General features: G+C 41.5%; 2 protein-coding genes across 2 annotated transcripts; one reads left to right on the top strand and one right to left on the bottom strand.

Annotated features, from left to right (window-relative positions):
- Positions 1-2,498: 2,498 nt before the first annotated feature.
- On the top strand, positions 2,499-4,898 carry PCYB_134260 (hypothetical protein; the record flags this gene model as incomplete). Its single annotated transcript, XM_004224451.1, has 2 exons — positions 2,499-3,197; positions 3,315-4,898. The coding sequence occupies 2 exons, from the start codon at positions 2,499-2,501 to the stop codon at positions 4,896-4,898; spliced, it is 2,283 nt and encodes a 760-aa protein (XP_004224499.1).
- Positions 4,899-6,787: 1,889 nt separating this feature from the next.
- PCYB_134250 (hypothetical protein) lies at positions 6,788-7,965 on the bottom strand (the record flags this gene model as incomplete). Its single annotated transcript, XM_004224450.1, has 2 exons — positions 6,788-6,862; positions 6,925-7,965. 2 exons carry the CDS (start codon positions 7,963-7,965, stop codon positions 6,788-6,790), a joined length of 1,116 nt encoding a protein of 371 aa, XP_004224498.1.
- Between the last annotated feature and the right edge of the window lie 5,811 nt (positions 7,966-13,776).

Here is a 13,776-nt window from a genome sequence, read left to right as displayed (position 1 = left end):
AAAATAAAAAAAATAAAATAAAATAAAAATAAAGCGCAAAATTAAGCAAAACAAAATAAAAAAGCTTTCGTTTCAGGCCTCTCCCAGTAATCGGAAGTTCTTCCAATTATTTTGCGTAATTGTTTTTTTTTTTTTTCGTTTTTTTCATGTTCTTTCTCCCGCATTCTTTTTTGTACACGGAATAAGTAGGAGAAAGAAAACCCCCATCTTCCTGGACTGTAAAATGTAGGTTTTTTCGCCGCGTATAAAGATACCTCGCACATAAGCAAGGGAGGCGGGGCGTACATTGATGCCACGCGTTGAATATATGCGAATGGCAGGGACCCTCCCAAGAGATATAATGCTCTGCATGTGAAAATAACTTATATACGCAACGTATTGAGGACTATGTGTAAAAGCATTTCTCCTACGCCTGACATACACATGATATGTGCACCTTATGTTTGTTTTAAATGAAACCCGTTATGATTAGAAGAAAAACGTCCCATGTGTGTACGTGCACATGTGAGTACATCGCTGAAGCGTTGTTCCCCTTCTCATATTTCTACACCCTCTTCCCCTTTGCAGGTTCAGGATCGTTCCTTATCCAAAGCGTTATTGCACATATTAAAACTCCACACTGTGTTGAAATGAAACTCTATTTAGAATAAAACGTCACTGTAGAAATTGGGCCATGAATTTTTATATGTACATTGTATATACACAACATATATACAATAGTAGATTAACCCGAAATTACCTTTTTTTTTCTCCTTTTTTGGCAGTTCGTTCTGTAAGGTGCTATTAAGTGGTGTGTCCTGCTCGTATGTAGGAGTATCTACATGTATGTAGGTATGTCTGCGCGCATGTAGGCTTACCTACCCTTGTGTGCATATGTACACAAGTGCCCATTTTGCATGTGCCAAGGGAAGGACATTTTTCATGTGACGGTTAATAAAAACTGCTATGCGTTCATTTGTGAATTCTTTTAACATCATTAAAAAATTGGGAAAAGAACACTCTTTTTTTTGAGGTGGATAAAGTAGGACTTGTTGCAAAAGGGGAGCTGAGCTAGCCTATGTAAGGTGGCAGGGAGGCATACGTCCATGTGTACATATATGTATACATAGGAATGTAAGCCACGTACCTCTCCTTGTGCCCATTTTCGTATGTGTTTATATTAGAGCATACGTATAATTTAAGAACACTCACGCAAATACGTCTGTACGTGCTTGGGCGCACATACACATGCGTAACAGAAGAACGGCAATTTTTTGAACCCCCCCCCCTCCCCCTGGAACTGGATATTTCAAGAGGTCCTTTTTTTTTTTTTTTTAGCGATTTCCTCGTTTTGCTATTTTTTTTTTTTTTTTTTTTTTTTACAGAGTGACAATGTGCCACATTTCGCGTGGTTGTGTGTGATGTTTTTTTTTGTTTTGCAGTATAGTGGGCGTGTGTACTCTCCATACGTACGTATGCCTACATGTATATACTTCTACACCTTATGCGTGCACACTTTTTTTTGGAAAAACACATTCACCCATTGCAAGTCAAAAAAGGAATAAAAAATCGGACTGTATGAATGTTCAGTGCACCCACGATCAGAAGTTTCGCCTTTTCCCCTGTCATTTAGCGAAGCGAGAGAAAGGAAAAAGAAAAAAGAAAAAAAGAAAAAAAGAAAAAGGAAAAAGGAAAAAGGAAAAAGGAAAAAGAAAAAACACATACATGCATGCATATATACATAAGTGTATATATGTACGTATATGTGCACGTTTGCACTAAGACACCCAAAGGCGAAACCGCGAGGAGTTTCCATGCAACGCTAAGCGACAGCGTAGAAAAAAAAACCTGCATAGAAGAACAAAAAAATGAACACGCAGCGAATGTAGCCATATAGGAGAAATTGCCTGTTGCTCCAATCGAAACGTGAAAACGTTACAGATGAGCAAAAAGGAGAAAAATAAAAAAAATAAAAGAAAAACTTTAAACTTTTAAAGCAGAAAAAAAAAAAAAACACACAGTAATAGACCTACAAAACTGCCCCCCTTTTTTTTTTTTTTTTTTTTTTTTCCCACTACAACAGTTACATGTGTTCGTACGTTAGTCGTATGTGTCTTCATATCCTTACATTAGCGTGTTTATTGCGTGGTTATCTCCTCCAAAGCGTAGGCCTTTTTTTTTTTTTTTTTGTGCACCTCGTTTTGGTAATATACATATGCAGATGAAATGAGTGCTCAAGAGGGACAAACCAATCGAGGCGACCTTTAGTACGAACCTTGCGAAGAGTTAAAAGCGGAACAGGTTGGGGAAGGAACGCATCAGCGCGTCCGAGGGACTGTGCCCCGCAGTTAATTGGTGGTCGCTATTGGGCGAGCGCCAATTTAACCGCAAGCTTGACGCTAGTTTAGCCGCTAGCCTGACCGAAAGCTTGACCGCTAATTTAACCGCTAACTTAGCCGCTAGCCTGACCGCTAGCTGACCCCCAGAGACGCTCTAAAACTCCGCCGCTGTGAAGCAAAATGATCAACACCTTCATCTACTGGAATTTTCGGGGGAGCAAAGGGAACGCGAACATTTTAAGGATCTCCCTCCCTTGTAGTTACAACACGATAAAGAAGAAAATTTTGGAAGTGACCAATTTGAATCTACAGAACAGCTTAGACATCCTCCTTTACCACAACAACAGAGTGTTGAGCGAATATGAAAGCATACAAAATGAAATGCTGATAGAAATTCAGCGGAGCAATATAGACGTGGTGAAAGAGTTGCTGCACAAAAGTAATCATGCCTATTTGGAAAGGAACAAAAGTGTGCAGGACAACAGGAGGGGAGGTACTCCCCTTTCCGGAGGGAGACAAAGCGATGTGCACGATAATAAGGCAAAGGGCACTACTACGGTTGGGGGCACATACGATAGTGGCGGAATAGGTGGCAGTCATCGAGGCGTAGGGGCGCACGAGGGTAAGCCAAATAGCCTCGAGCTAAACAGAGCACCCAAAATGAGCCGAACCACCAACTACCCATACAGCAGTAAACAGCCATGGAATGTCTACAACAGAAATGCTGTAAGTATGAAAGAAAGTAATGAGGATGATGAGGACATGAAGATCCAAGAAGTGATGGAAAAAAATAACCCCTATCATCAGCGTTCAGATTACGCCAAATCTAGAATGTTGAATTATTATAAAAAGGACAGAAGTAGTGCTTCCCAGTTTTACGTGAACAATAAATTTAAGAAGATAGCCTCCCCTTCTTCTGCGTCTGTGTCTGCCTCTGCGTCTGTCTCTGTGTCTGCCTCTGCATCTGCCTCTGCGTCTGCTTCCTCCATTTCGAAGAGTTCAAATGCGTACAACTCGTTGTATTCCGCTTCGAGAGGAGGAGAACACCATTTCCAAAACGGAGTGGCAGGAACATATAGTAAGTACTACAAAATGAGGGGTGCCTCACAGAATAGTAGCTATGCCAATGCTATGAGTCATAATAATTACACAAACTCGAGAAGTCAACAGAAGACACAAACGGGTCATAACCATGTAAGCAATCAAGACACAACCACAAAGTATGTTTCTCCTGACTACATCTGTCACATGTGTGGGAAAAAGGGACACAGTATTAAAAATTGTACCATGAGTTCTTTTAATAATAACAAGAAGATAAAGGTACCCACAGGAATTCCAACGAATTTTTTGACGAAAATTAAAGCAGAAGATATTAATAAGTATGATCAGATTTATATTTTGAAGGATGGAAGTTATGGGGTTATGAAAGACGTTGAAGATGTTAGTGGGAGTGCATATCTATATCGCAGTGTTGATGATAAGATTAATATTTATCTTGGCGTGAACAATAACGATAGTAGGAATACTGACATGGATGGTGATCGGGGTGGAGATGGCAGGGGCAACACAAGTACTAACCCTAGTGGAAATCTTAGCAGTTTACATCATACAGGGAATAGCAGTTACTACCCTAATGAGGAGGGAGATAAAATCTCCAATTTGTACAAGTGCCTTTTATGCAAAAAATTGTACACTTCCCCGACAACTCTACCTTGCTGTGGGGAGACATACTGCAAAGGATGCCTGTACAGGTATAACAGAAAAAGGAAAAATGATTATTCTTCATCTCAGGTATCCTCATCAGGGTATCAACACAACGGAGGGGGAGAGAGTAAATCCCAAATGATGAAATGTCCCAATTGTCAGAAGCATATAAATTCAGATGCCTTAATCATTAATACGAATATTAAAAATGTAATCGATACAATTATTAAAAATCAAAAGGTCAGCAATATGAGTAAGGACGAGGAAGAGTTCGGGGGTGGGAAGTGGAGAAAGGGAGAGGACGATAGTAGCCATGTGTATTACCCAACCAATGGTGGTACCTCGGCGGGTCTAGACAAACAGAACAAATGGGCAGCCGTCACTCCAAATGGAGGAGTAGCATTACCCGTCAGTGGTACCGCCTCGAACGGGGCAGGCACCACTACGTCAACCATAGGGGTGTCTCACATATCAAGCGATAAGGACAGAAGCTCGAATAATAGATCAACCAATGGAGTTACCAACAACAGTGAGTCCTCATCATCCGTTTCTGTTCCTAATGGAAAATTATATCAAAGGCAACCACTCCACAATGGGAACTTCCCACCAGGTAGTGACTTTCCCAGCAGTAACAGCAGAACGACAGAGGAGCAAAATTCAGTTAACAGTAGCAGCGTCTGCAACGAAAATGATGATGAATTTCAAGACAACAGTTTCAACCCTCTAATAAATTTACCTATCAATTTGCTAGAGATAAAACGGCAACACGATTTTGCTGCAGCGTATATAGCCAAATATAGAATGAGGCGAAAACCAAAACGGAAAAGAACAATCGACCTTGGAATGCTTTTCATGAGTAAGCGGCGGGTGTGTTAGCCTTTCGGGGGGACGCCGCCAACAGGGGCAACAAAAGGGTAGTGGGAAAAAAAATGGAGCTTGCAAAAGGCATGGTCCCGTTATACAAGCCTATGCCCCCTGCGAAGACTCCATGTAGAGACCACCCCATTTGACACATTTTTTAATTCCCCTTTGATTTTTCCTCCTTTTTCATGTGCTCATTCATTCCTTCCCAATTTTGATCGTTTACCGATGTATGAGCATCTCCTGGGGGTGTGTCTCTTTAACCATTTAGCCTTTCCTCCTTGCCCACTTTTTTGTTAAGTTGAAAATGTTTCGCTTCGTTTCGTTTTGCTTCCTTTCGCTTCGATTCGCTTCGTTTCGTTCCGTTTCGTTTCGTTCCGTTTCGCTTCGTTCCGTTTCGCTTTGTTTTGTTTTGCTTTGTTTTGTTTCCAACGCGTGTCCCCCTGGCACAGTTGCTTTAATTTTCTTTTTTGTTTCCTTAACAAGTTGCGCATTGGCCAGGAAAAAAAAACGCTCCTGCTCGTGCGTTGGCCCCAAAGGGGGGAAAAGCATACTTGGCCGACCAACCCAAATATTATTTAACCAACCGTTCACGCCGTGCATAAGAAGGCGGTAAATAAAAAAAAAAACACACATTTGGGGGGCATCATATTAATTTTAACTTTGCTACTATTGCGTTTTTCATTTTTGAGAAAAAAAAAACATTTCATAAAAAACTTGTAATAAAAGTGTACGTTTAACAATTAAAAAAATTGGGTGCAAAAATTGGGCGCAAAAATTGGGCGCAAAAATTGGGAGGAGTTTTTTTTTTGCAGCTTTGTGTAGGTATGCTTACACACGTGGATGCACCTCTGCTTAATATATACTTTACGTGCGTCCAGTTGTGGCGGCTGAACGAATGTCCTCGAGCAGCCGCAGTTCCTTCGATAAGCGGCAGTTCCTTCGGTGAGCGGCAGTTCCTTCGATCAGCGGCAGTTCCCTCGATAAGCGGCAGTTCCCTCGATAAGCGGCAGTTCCTTCGGTGAGCGGCAGTTCCCTCGATAAGCGGCAGTTCCTTCGGTGAGCGGCAGTTCCTTCGGTGAGCGGCAGTTCCTTCGGTGAGTGGCAGTTCCCTCGATAAGCGGCAGTTCCTTCGCCCAGCGCCTCTTCGCATATTCGAGGCGGCAACTGTGAGCTCACACCTCCAGTGTGGCAATAATAATGCTTCGAAAACTTCTCCGCGGAACGATGAACCTTTCGTACATAGGAGAGCCCCTCCACACACGCAGCGTGATGTGGAAAATAATTTTATGCAATTCTTTCCCCTAATCGTTTTGGACGCTTCACCAATTGCTACTCCCCTTGTGCGCCGTAAATAAAAAGGCGCAACATGAAAAAGAAAGAAAAAAAAAGCGTCCTGGTGAAATGCATATAATTTTTTTTTTATTTTGTCTCTCCTTTGGGGTGCTGCACAAGAAGGCAAATCTCTCCCTCACGTGAGCGTAAATCAAAAATGGAAAAAAAAAATTATTATGTGGGCAATCATTCTGTCAAATAGAAAAGTTATTAGTAGGTGATGACTCTACGGGCATATGGGCAATGGGATTTACCAGCACCAGGGATAAAAATTATAAAAAAAAAAAAAAAAAAAAAATTGGCTAACGTTTTATTATCCGTCTTGGCATATAAAACGGCGCGTGCATTTTCACTGGTACGTGTTTATGGGAAATCAGCACATCCGTTACAAATTGTATCATTAGGGTTACTGTATGGAACGAATGTGCGTTTTTTTTTGTGTGCTTCGGGGGGGAAGGCATGCAGAGGTATATATACAACGTGCGGGGAAAGGAGTCTCCCCTAAGAAGGCGATCGAGTGCTGCTATACGTAGGAGCTATTCCCCCACCCCATGCCCGCTAGCACCAACCTAGTACACGTCTGGGGACAATATAGAAAAAATTCTCTTATTTGGATTGTTAATGTCGTAGAAGTACTGATGAACCTTGGCTTTGATCTGATTCAGTTCATCGCTTTTTTTTTTATTTCAGATTTTTGGCTATCCACCAATTTCTGCAATTGTATAATTTTTTGATATTGCGTTTTTACGGCACTTATTAAAACTTTTTTCTCCTTCTGCAAAGTGTCGATATTTATTTTGTATCCATTTTGAACCCTCTCATGGTCATCCAGGCACATGAAATTGTTTAATATAAATTCACTTAACAGAGGAATCATAATTTTCTTCGCTTGATTAATTTCGTTACACGAGCGGATATGCTCTAGGACGTTATCGATGCAGAGTTCGAACTGCTTGGACAAAATTTTTCTGTTTTCTTCTCGGTGGATTAACGATTCCGTTGTGGAGTCGCTTCTAACCTGATTGTTGCTACTCGCCTGTCTTTTTACAAAGCGGTTGTTTTCGCAGAAGTTGTCATATTCTTGGGGGCAGCTTCGCTTGTCGCTGTTTCGTATGTGGTTGTTACTGGTGCAGCCATGTGGGCTGCTATGGAGGAGGTTGTTATCTAAGCCGTTGTCCAATCCTCTATCAAAGCGGTTGACCGATCCTCTATCCAATCCGTTGACCGATCCTCTATCCAATCCGTTGACCGATCCTCTATCCAAGCCGCTGTCCGATCCTCTATCCAAGCCGTTGTCCAATCCTCTATCCAAGCCGCTGTCCGATCCTCTATCCAAGCCGTTGTCCGATCCTCTATCTAAGCCACTGTCCGATCCTCTATCCGAGTCGACCCCCGAGCCAATTTTAACAGCGTCCTCACTATTGATGCAAGTGGCATCCTGTGGAGGTAGCGTCAATGAATCTTCCTCCTGTTTACTCTCACTGTCACATGGTCCATGTTTACCCGTACTGCTACTCCCATAGCTCTCTTGAATTTTTATTCTCTTTATTATTTTCTTCATGTCCTGGCTATTCAATAGCGTGTCGTCGTTGATAAACTGAACGCTTCTCTTTCTCCCATGTTTAAATCCATATATATCTTTTATAATATGATTTATGTCTACATTGATACTATCACATGTGCCGTTGTTGTTTTTTTGGTTTTTCATTAAACATCTGTTTTCGACTCCTATGGCGGCTGCTGACATTTTTATCTGCTGACTCTCCTTCGCGTGTGGGCGTAAAGCGATTTGCGTAAAGCGATTGGCGTAAAGTGATTGGCGTAAAGCGATTGGCGTAAAACGGTTGGAGTAAAAAAAAAAAAGAAGCTGAGCCTTCCTGTCTCACATGTACAAACGCTCATGTATATGCTTAAACATATGCCTACACATGTGCTTATATTTACAGACACGGTAAAAAAAAAAAACAAAAAAAAAAAAAAAAAACTATGGTAAAAATCGCTCCAATCAGAAACAACGCGCCGAGCGAATTGCAATTACGTAAAACAAAAGCGCTACATAAACAGGCCGATTTCCTGCAACTGCCATGCGCACACTACTGGGACGTATGCGACATGTGGAGAGGGGGGCACACAGGTGAACAAAAAAGGGGGTAATTACAGATACATAAACATGCACATGTATAAATAAATACGTGTGTTGGACGAGGGAAGGGAAGGCACAAAAAAGGAAACGATAAAAACAAATGAACAATTCTAGTATTCCAGCGCGCAAGGGCGTTGCATAGCGCACATGAAAAATTGCATAAATCGTATGCGCTTCTGGACGTGCGTATACCACGCGGGGGAACGGGTCAGGCATTCATCCTGTGATTATGTATACGTATGTATTATGCACGATTGTGCGAATTGGCTTTCTTAACCTGTACACGATGGCACATCGGGCGATGGCTGCCGACACGCTTTGCGCTTATGCTATGCAGCAATTCCGATCCTGCACGCAAAGGCATACCCTGAGTGCTCCTCGTTTACAAAAAAAAGGAAAAGCGAAAATAATCAAGGCACGAAAAGTACTTCACTCTAAAATTAAATCACCAAACAAATAAAATTCTTGTGACGAAACTGGCGAATAAATCCTGTTACTGTTGAAATGCGCCCAACTCTTCTGGCGTATTTTGAAATGATTAATTATTTTGTAAAGGTACATATAAATCAGTTTTTTTTTTCTTCTTCAAATCTGGTTCGGTTAGGCTAAACTGTTCCTGAGTGCTTCGATTCGCTCTTTTCGCGTCACTGAGTTTTCTGCGTTATTGCATTTTGCATTTTGCGTTTTGCCTTTTGCATTTCGCTTTTTGCGTTTTGCGTTTTACGTTTTGCGTTTTTCGCGTTACTGCGTTTGGTTCGCTTCCTCCTCTTCTTCAAATACGATTAACGAATGACCATACTTTGCAGTTTCATAAATTTACATTTTCGTAAAATTAATTCACGAATAGTTTATTGTTAACCGTCGCGCGTATTGCCTCGCTCAATTTTTTTTTTTTTTTTTTTTAAAATGGGTACGTTTACGTATTGATAATATTTTTTAAATATATGCGTAAAGGTTTATAATTTTTCGTGCGTAAAAAAAAAAAAAATATTTCATATATGCTACATTTATATATACTTGTTCACCATCCCATTTACGTACCAAATGAAAAATGAGTTTATATCCTGGCGAAGGAATGCGGAATGGGAATGGGAATCATTCAATATGCATTCTTTCACGTACGAACCAACAAACATATTTGGATAACCGCAAAAAGAGGAAAAAAAAAAAAAAACAGTCGCAGAAAATGATATGTTTTTTTCTGCCTTGATTACGTGGACGGAGAAGGGGGCCAAATGAACCAAACCTGACCCATCCGCTCGACAAAAATTAATAGGTAAAAAAAAAAAAAATCACAAAAAATCATAAAGAAGTGAAGAAAGGGAAGCACAAAGTGAAACGCAAAAAAAAAAATGACAACAAAACATGCAATCATTTTGAAAAAAAAAAAAAAAAAGAAGCAAATGCGCAAAGGCAGTATTAACTGTACTCCGTTGACGTGGTACCTCCCACCCAATTTAAAAAAAAAACAAAATAATACTCCAAAAAAGGACTTCCAATTTTGATATGTATTTTCGTATGGAGAGCGCTTGGGTTTGCAAAGCGGCAAAGGTACGTATGCTGTATGTCGGTGAAAATATAAAAGTCTTCTACATAGGCATGACGTGCTCCCGTACAAGGTAGCATATTATATGCTGGCTAGTGTCCGATCAGGATAAGCATATAAATATACATATAATACATATATGTATACACATTGTGTACCTTTCGTTGGGCTGGGGAACTCCCCCCCATGCGCAGCAGCGTGCACGGTACCAATCGGATGCACGAGTGAAAGCCTTCCAAAGTGTTTATCCGTGTTAGCATGTACAGTCTACCGATGCTTACAGTTGTGGGGGGGAGGCTAAAGGAGTACTCGTCTATACCACATGGGAGAAAGAGGGTACATCCATCCCTATACAATGTGTAAAGCACCAAATCGATCCTTCCAACATGTAGCACTTTTGTCTCCCTGTACCCACCGCTATGAAAATGCAAACAAGCTGTGCACTGCGCTTTTAAGAACGATCATACAAAAATGTGGTAGAGGGTTAAAAATGATACGTAATGAAAAGACTACCCTGTTTGAGAGCTCCCGAAAATTTTGCCTTAACTCGGAGTTAGCCTGTTATTTGCCTACTATCCATGAGGAAAAAAAAAAGGGCGTATCGAAGCTTTCGCGTTGTGGGAGGTACCCGTTCTGTTGGTACAAAGAGCGGAACGAAGCTCGCGGGTGGTAATTCTACTAGGTCTCAAAGGTGTTTAGAAATTTAACCATTGAAATGGGAAAATGAAAAAAAAAGGAAAAAAAAAAAGAATGAACAAAGCAACGTACAGCATGGTGGACTAAAAAAAAAAGTATCCTTCCATTGCGCCATCACAATATGAGCGAAACATGCATGTGATACGCATGAAGTAGTACACCAAATCACGTTCTGCATGACTGATTATGCGTGCTTATGTGTATCCTCCGCCGTCAGCATCCGCTCCCTCTTTTTCATTCTTTTAAATAGAGGTAAACTTACAAATGTATGCCATTTCTTCGCAGCAGTTGTGTGTCTGCAAGCGCAGCTTCTCCCCTCTACGAGCGTTTTGCGGAGCATCATTTTAAAAAGAGGGAAAAAGCCTTATCTGTGTTGGCCCCCTTCCTCCTAATCGTTAAGGGGGTTCACTCACCAATTGGAATAACCACATCGCATGCATTGCACACATTTGCGCGTTCTCCTGTGCGTGATTACCTATGCTCATGTGCCAAATAAAATGTGCTCATATCTCCACAACCGGCAGATTTAGAGGAAGAAGGTAGTAACTCTCTCCATTCAGTATTTCTTCCTCCAAGAAGAAAACGCACCCCGTATGGGGTACCACTATATGAATACCTTAGCACAATAAAGTTCGAACCCCTCGGGTACAGGACCCCAAATTGGCGAGACAAAACGACTTCGCCACTTCCTACAGAATGCGTTAGCAAAATAGCGGAGCATAATATGTGAGGAAATATGTTGCTACTTTCGCATACGAGGAAACACACACAGAGTAAACAGCATCGTGTAGATCATTCGCATTTCGTACTTTTTTTTTTTTTTCGCGAATTCAGGCTACATCTACATCGTTCATGTAAACATTTTTTGACCAACTCGAAAAAAGCTCCATTTGAGGGGTTGACCGCCCCAGTCGTACCTTTTATTGGGTCACGATAAGGCTGCTACCATTCCAAATGGGGAGAATCCCTTTAGAAAAGGAGGAGGGGTGGGGGTACTTTATTAACTGTTTAGAAAAGCAACGTTACACCTGCACTGCTACGCCGCACACACGGCTTATGCGAGTGGACCAAATGGATGAACATGCAAATATCTAAGTGGAGCATATACAAATAGTTATAACTGCATAAATGGACCAACACATTTGTTTATTTCTCCTTTGTAGTTTATCCTGAGGGGTCTTATAAAGTGACATAAGGCGGTTTCGGGGAGGCACAAGCAAACATAATTATCCGTAATATATACATAAATTTGCACACACATATATACACATACATCGCAATGCGTTACTGTGCACCTCTCCTTTTGATCTACCCCATTGATGCGAACCCTTTAACCTGCGCAGAAGTACACAATCTGGCCAGGTAAAGGCCGACATGAAAGTCGTTCGTCTATTCATCCCACTTATGAGAATAGTGAAACGAAAAAAAAAAGGTACCTCTTGCCGACATATCAGTACTTTCATTTTTGCTACATTAAAGGTTGGGTAATACTACAGCTACACGTTACGCGGTGTGCGAAATATGGCCACTATATTTTGATCGTGCAACACTGAGTGAATAAATCGTGAAGTCCCAAAATGGGGGATACAAAATTTCGCCAGAAAATTGCAAAGGGCTGCTAAGGTTACACGAATTTTGCAACATTTTGTTTAAGTGGTAAATTCAGTTTGTATGTGAAAAAAAAAAAAAAAGGCTAGCTCTTAAGCCACCTCCCCCCCTACCGCTGTTCCTTTCGAAATGTGAAAAAGGAAGAAAAACGAAAAAGAAAAAAAATGTTTATGCTCATGCTGGTGCTTATACACCCCGCCTGTCATGGCCCTCCCATTGTCGCGCGATGCTACTTTTTTTCCCTTTCCCCCTGGAATTAATTTGCAGAGGCAAAAGTTCATTCGCACAAACCTCCTTCGGGGTGCTACGCCACATATGTTATATAGCAAGGAAGGCGATTTCTCTGCGACAACCTTTTTGCTGCGTTACCCCTTGTTGTCGTAGCAACGATTGAGGTAGCTTTAAATTGAGAGCTTACGTATTAATGTATACACTACTACCTGCATAATATGTGCACTTTACATACGTAGGCAAGCAAAGGAAATGGGGGCCGATTGCTTTTTAAAAATTTTCCTTTCTGTGGGAGAAGGAAGTAAAGGGGATCGATCACGTGGGCCTTCCCATCCTGTGCACTTTCAGATTGTTCATTCCAAAGAGGTCATAGAAAACCTGCCACATTGTCGCAAAACGCGAAAAAGAAAAACGGAAAAAGAAAAAAAAAAAGGAATAAGAAAAAAGAAAAAACTTCTTCACCTTTCCATGCCTGTATATGCCCGCTCTTTTTTTGCTGCGCTTGGCATTTTAAAAAGATCCTCTTTGATTATGCATCTAACATCGTTGGCTTTGTTTGCTTGGAGCGGTCAGATCCCACTACCGATGAGTGCGCACTTCGGGTGAGTACCTTTTTTTTACGCGTGTCAATTTGTATGCCTGGCTTGTGCCTTGTTAGTTATGCTCTCTTCCGAGACGGCTTCCCATTTTGCGTGTTCGCCGCACGGGTTCGCAGAGCGTGTACATACATGCACGTAGAAACCCTAATTGGGTGGCTGCACGGAAAAAAGGGTCATGCAGATGTGAGTAAGCGTGTGAACGTATAAACGTGTGAGCGTATACACGTGTGAACGTAATCGGAGTGGAAGGATCTACGCATGAGTGTACGTTCAAGCGCGCAAGCAAGGACTGCTTTGGCAGGGGCAGCACACTGCGAGCTGGTTTGTACGCCCCCGTAGAAACGTCTCGGCTAGTGGCTCCCATTTGCAGGCTTTCTTTTTTTTCCCCCCCGTTGGGCTACGCCTGGCCCCGCTTCTAAATAAAATTTACAAGACGAATAACTTTAGTGTAGACACTCCTAAAAATCTGCATGAGGGAGGTGAGGTAGAGAAGCTATAGGAGTAGAGCAAAGGGACTGTGCAACAGATCGACTGCTTCCCGGGAAGGTATAATCTAGCAGAGTGGTTGACCATAAGACACGTTAGCATCCCACAAACGCACATGATCACATATGTATTTTTACGTACAATTTTTTTTTTTTTTGTGATGCCGTGCGCCTGTTAGTCTCCATTTTTGTGTGGCAGGGGAGCAATGCTTTTAGTAGAAGCATCACTTAGGAAGTAAAAAAAAAAAGT

This window comes from Plasmodium cynomolgi, chromosome 13 (assembly GCF_000321355.1).
Source record: "Plasmodium cynomolgi strain B DNA, chromosome 13, whole genome shotgun sequence".
In the NCBI taxonomy this organism is placed as follows: domain Eukaryota; phylum Apicomplexa; class Aconoidasida; order Haemosporida; family Plasmodiidae; genus Plasmodium; species Plasmodium cynomolgi.
This window is presented reverse-complemented; position numbering and strand designations above follow the sequence as displayed.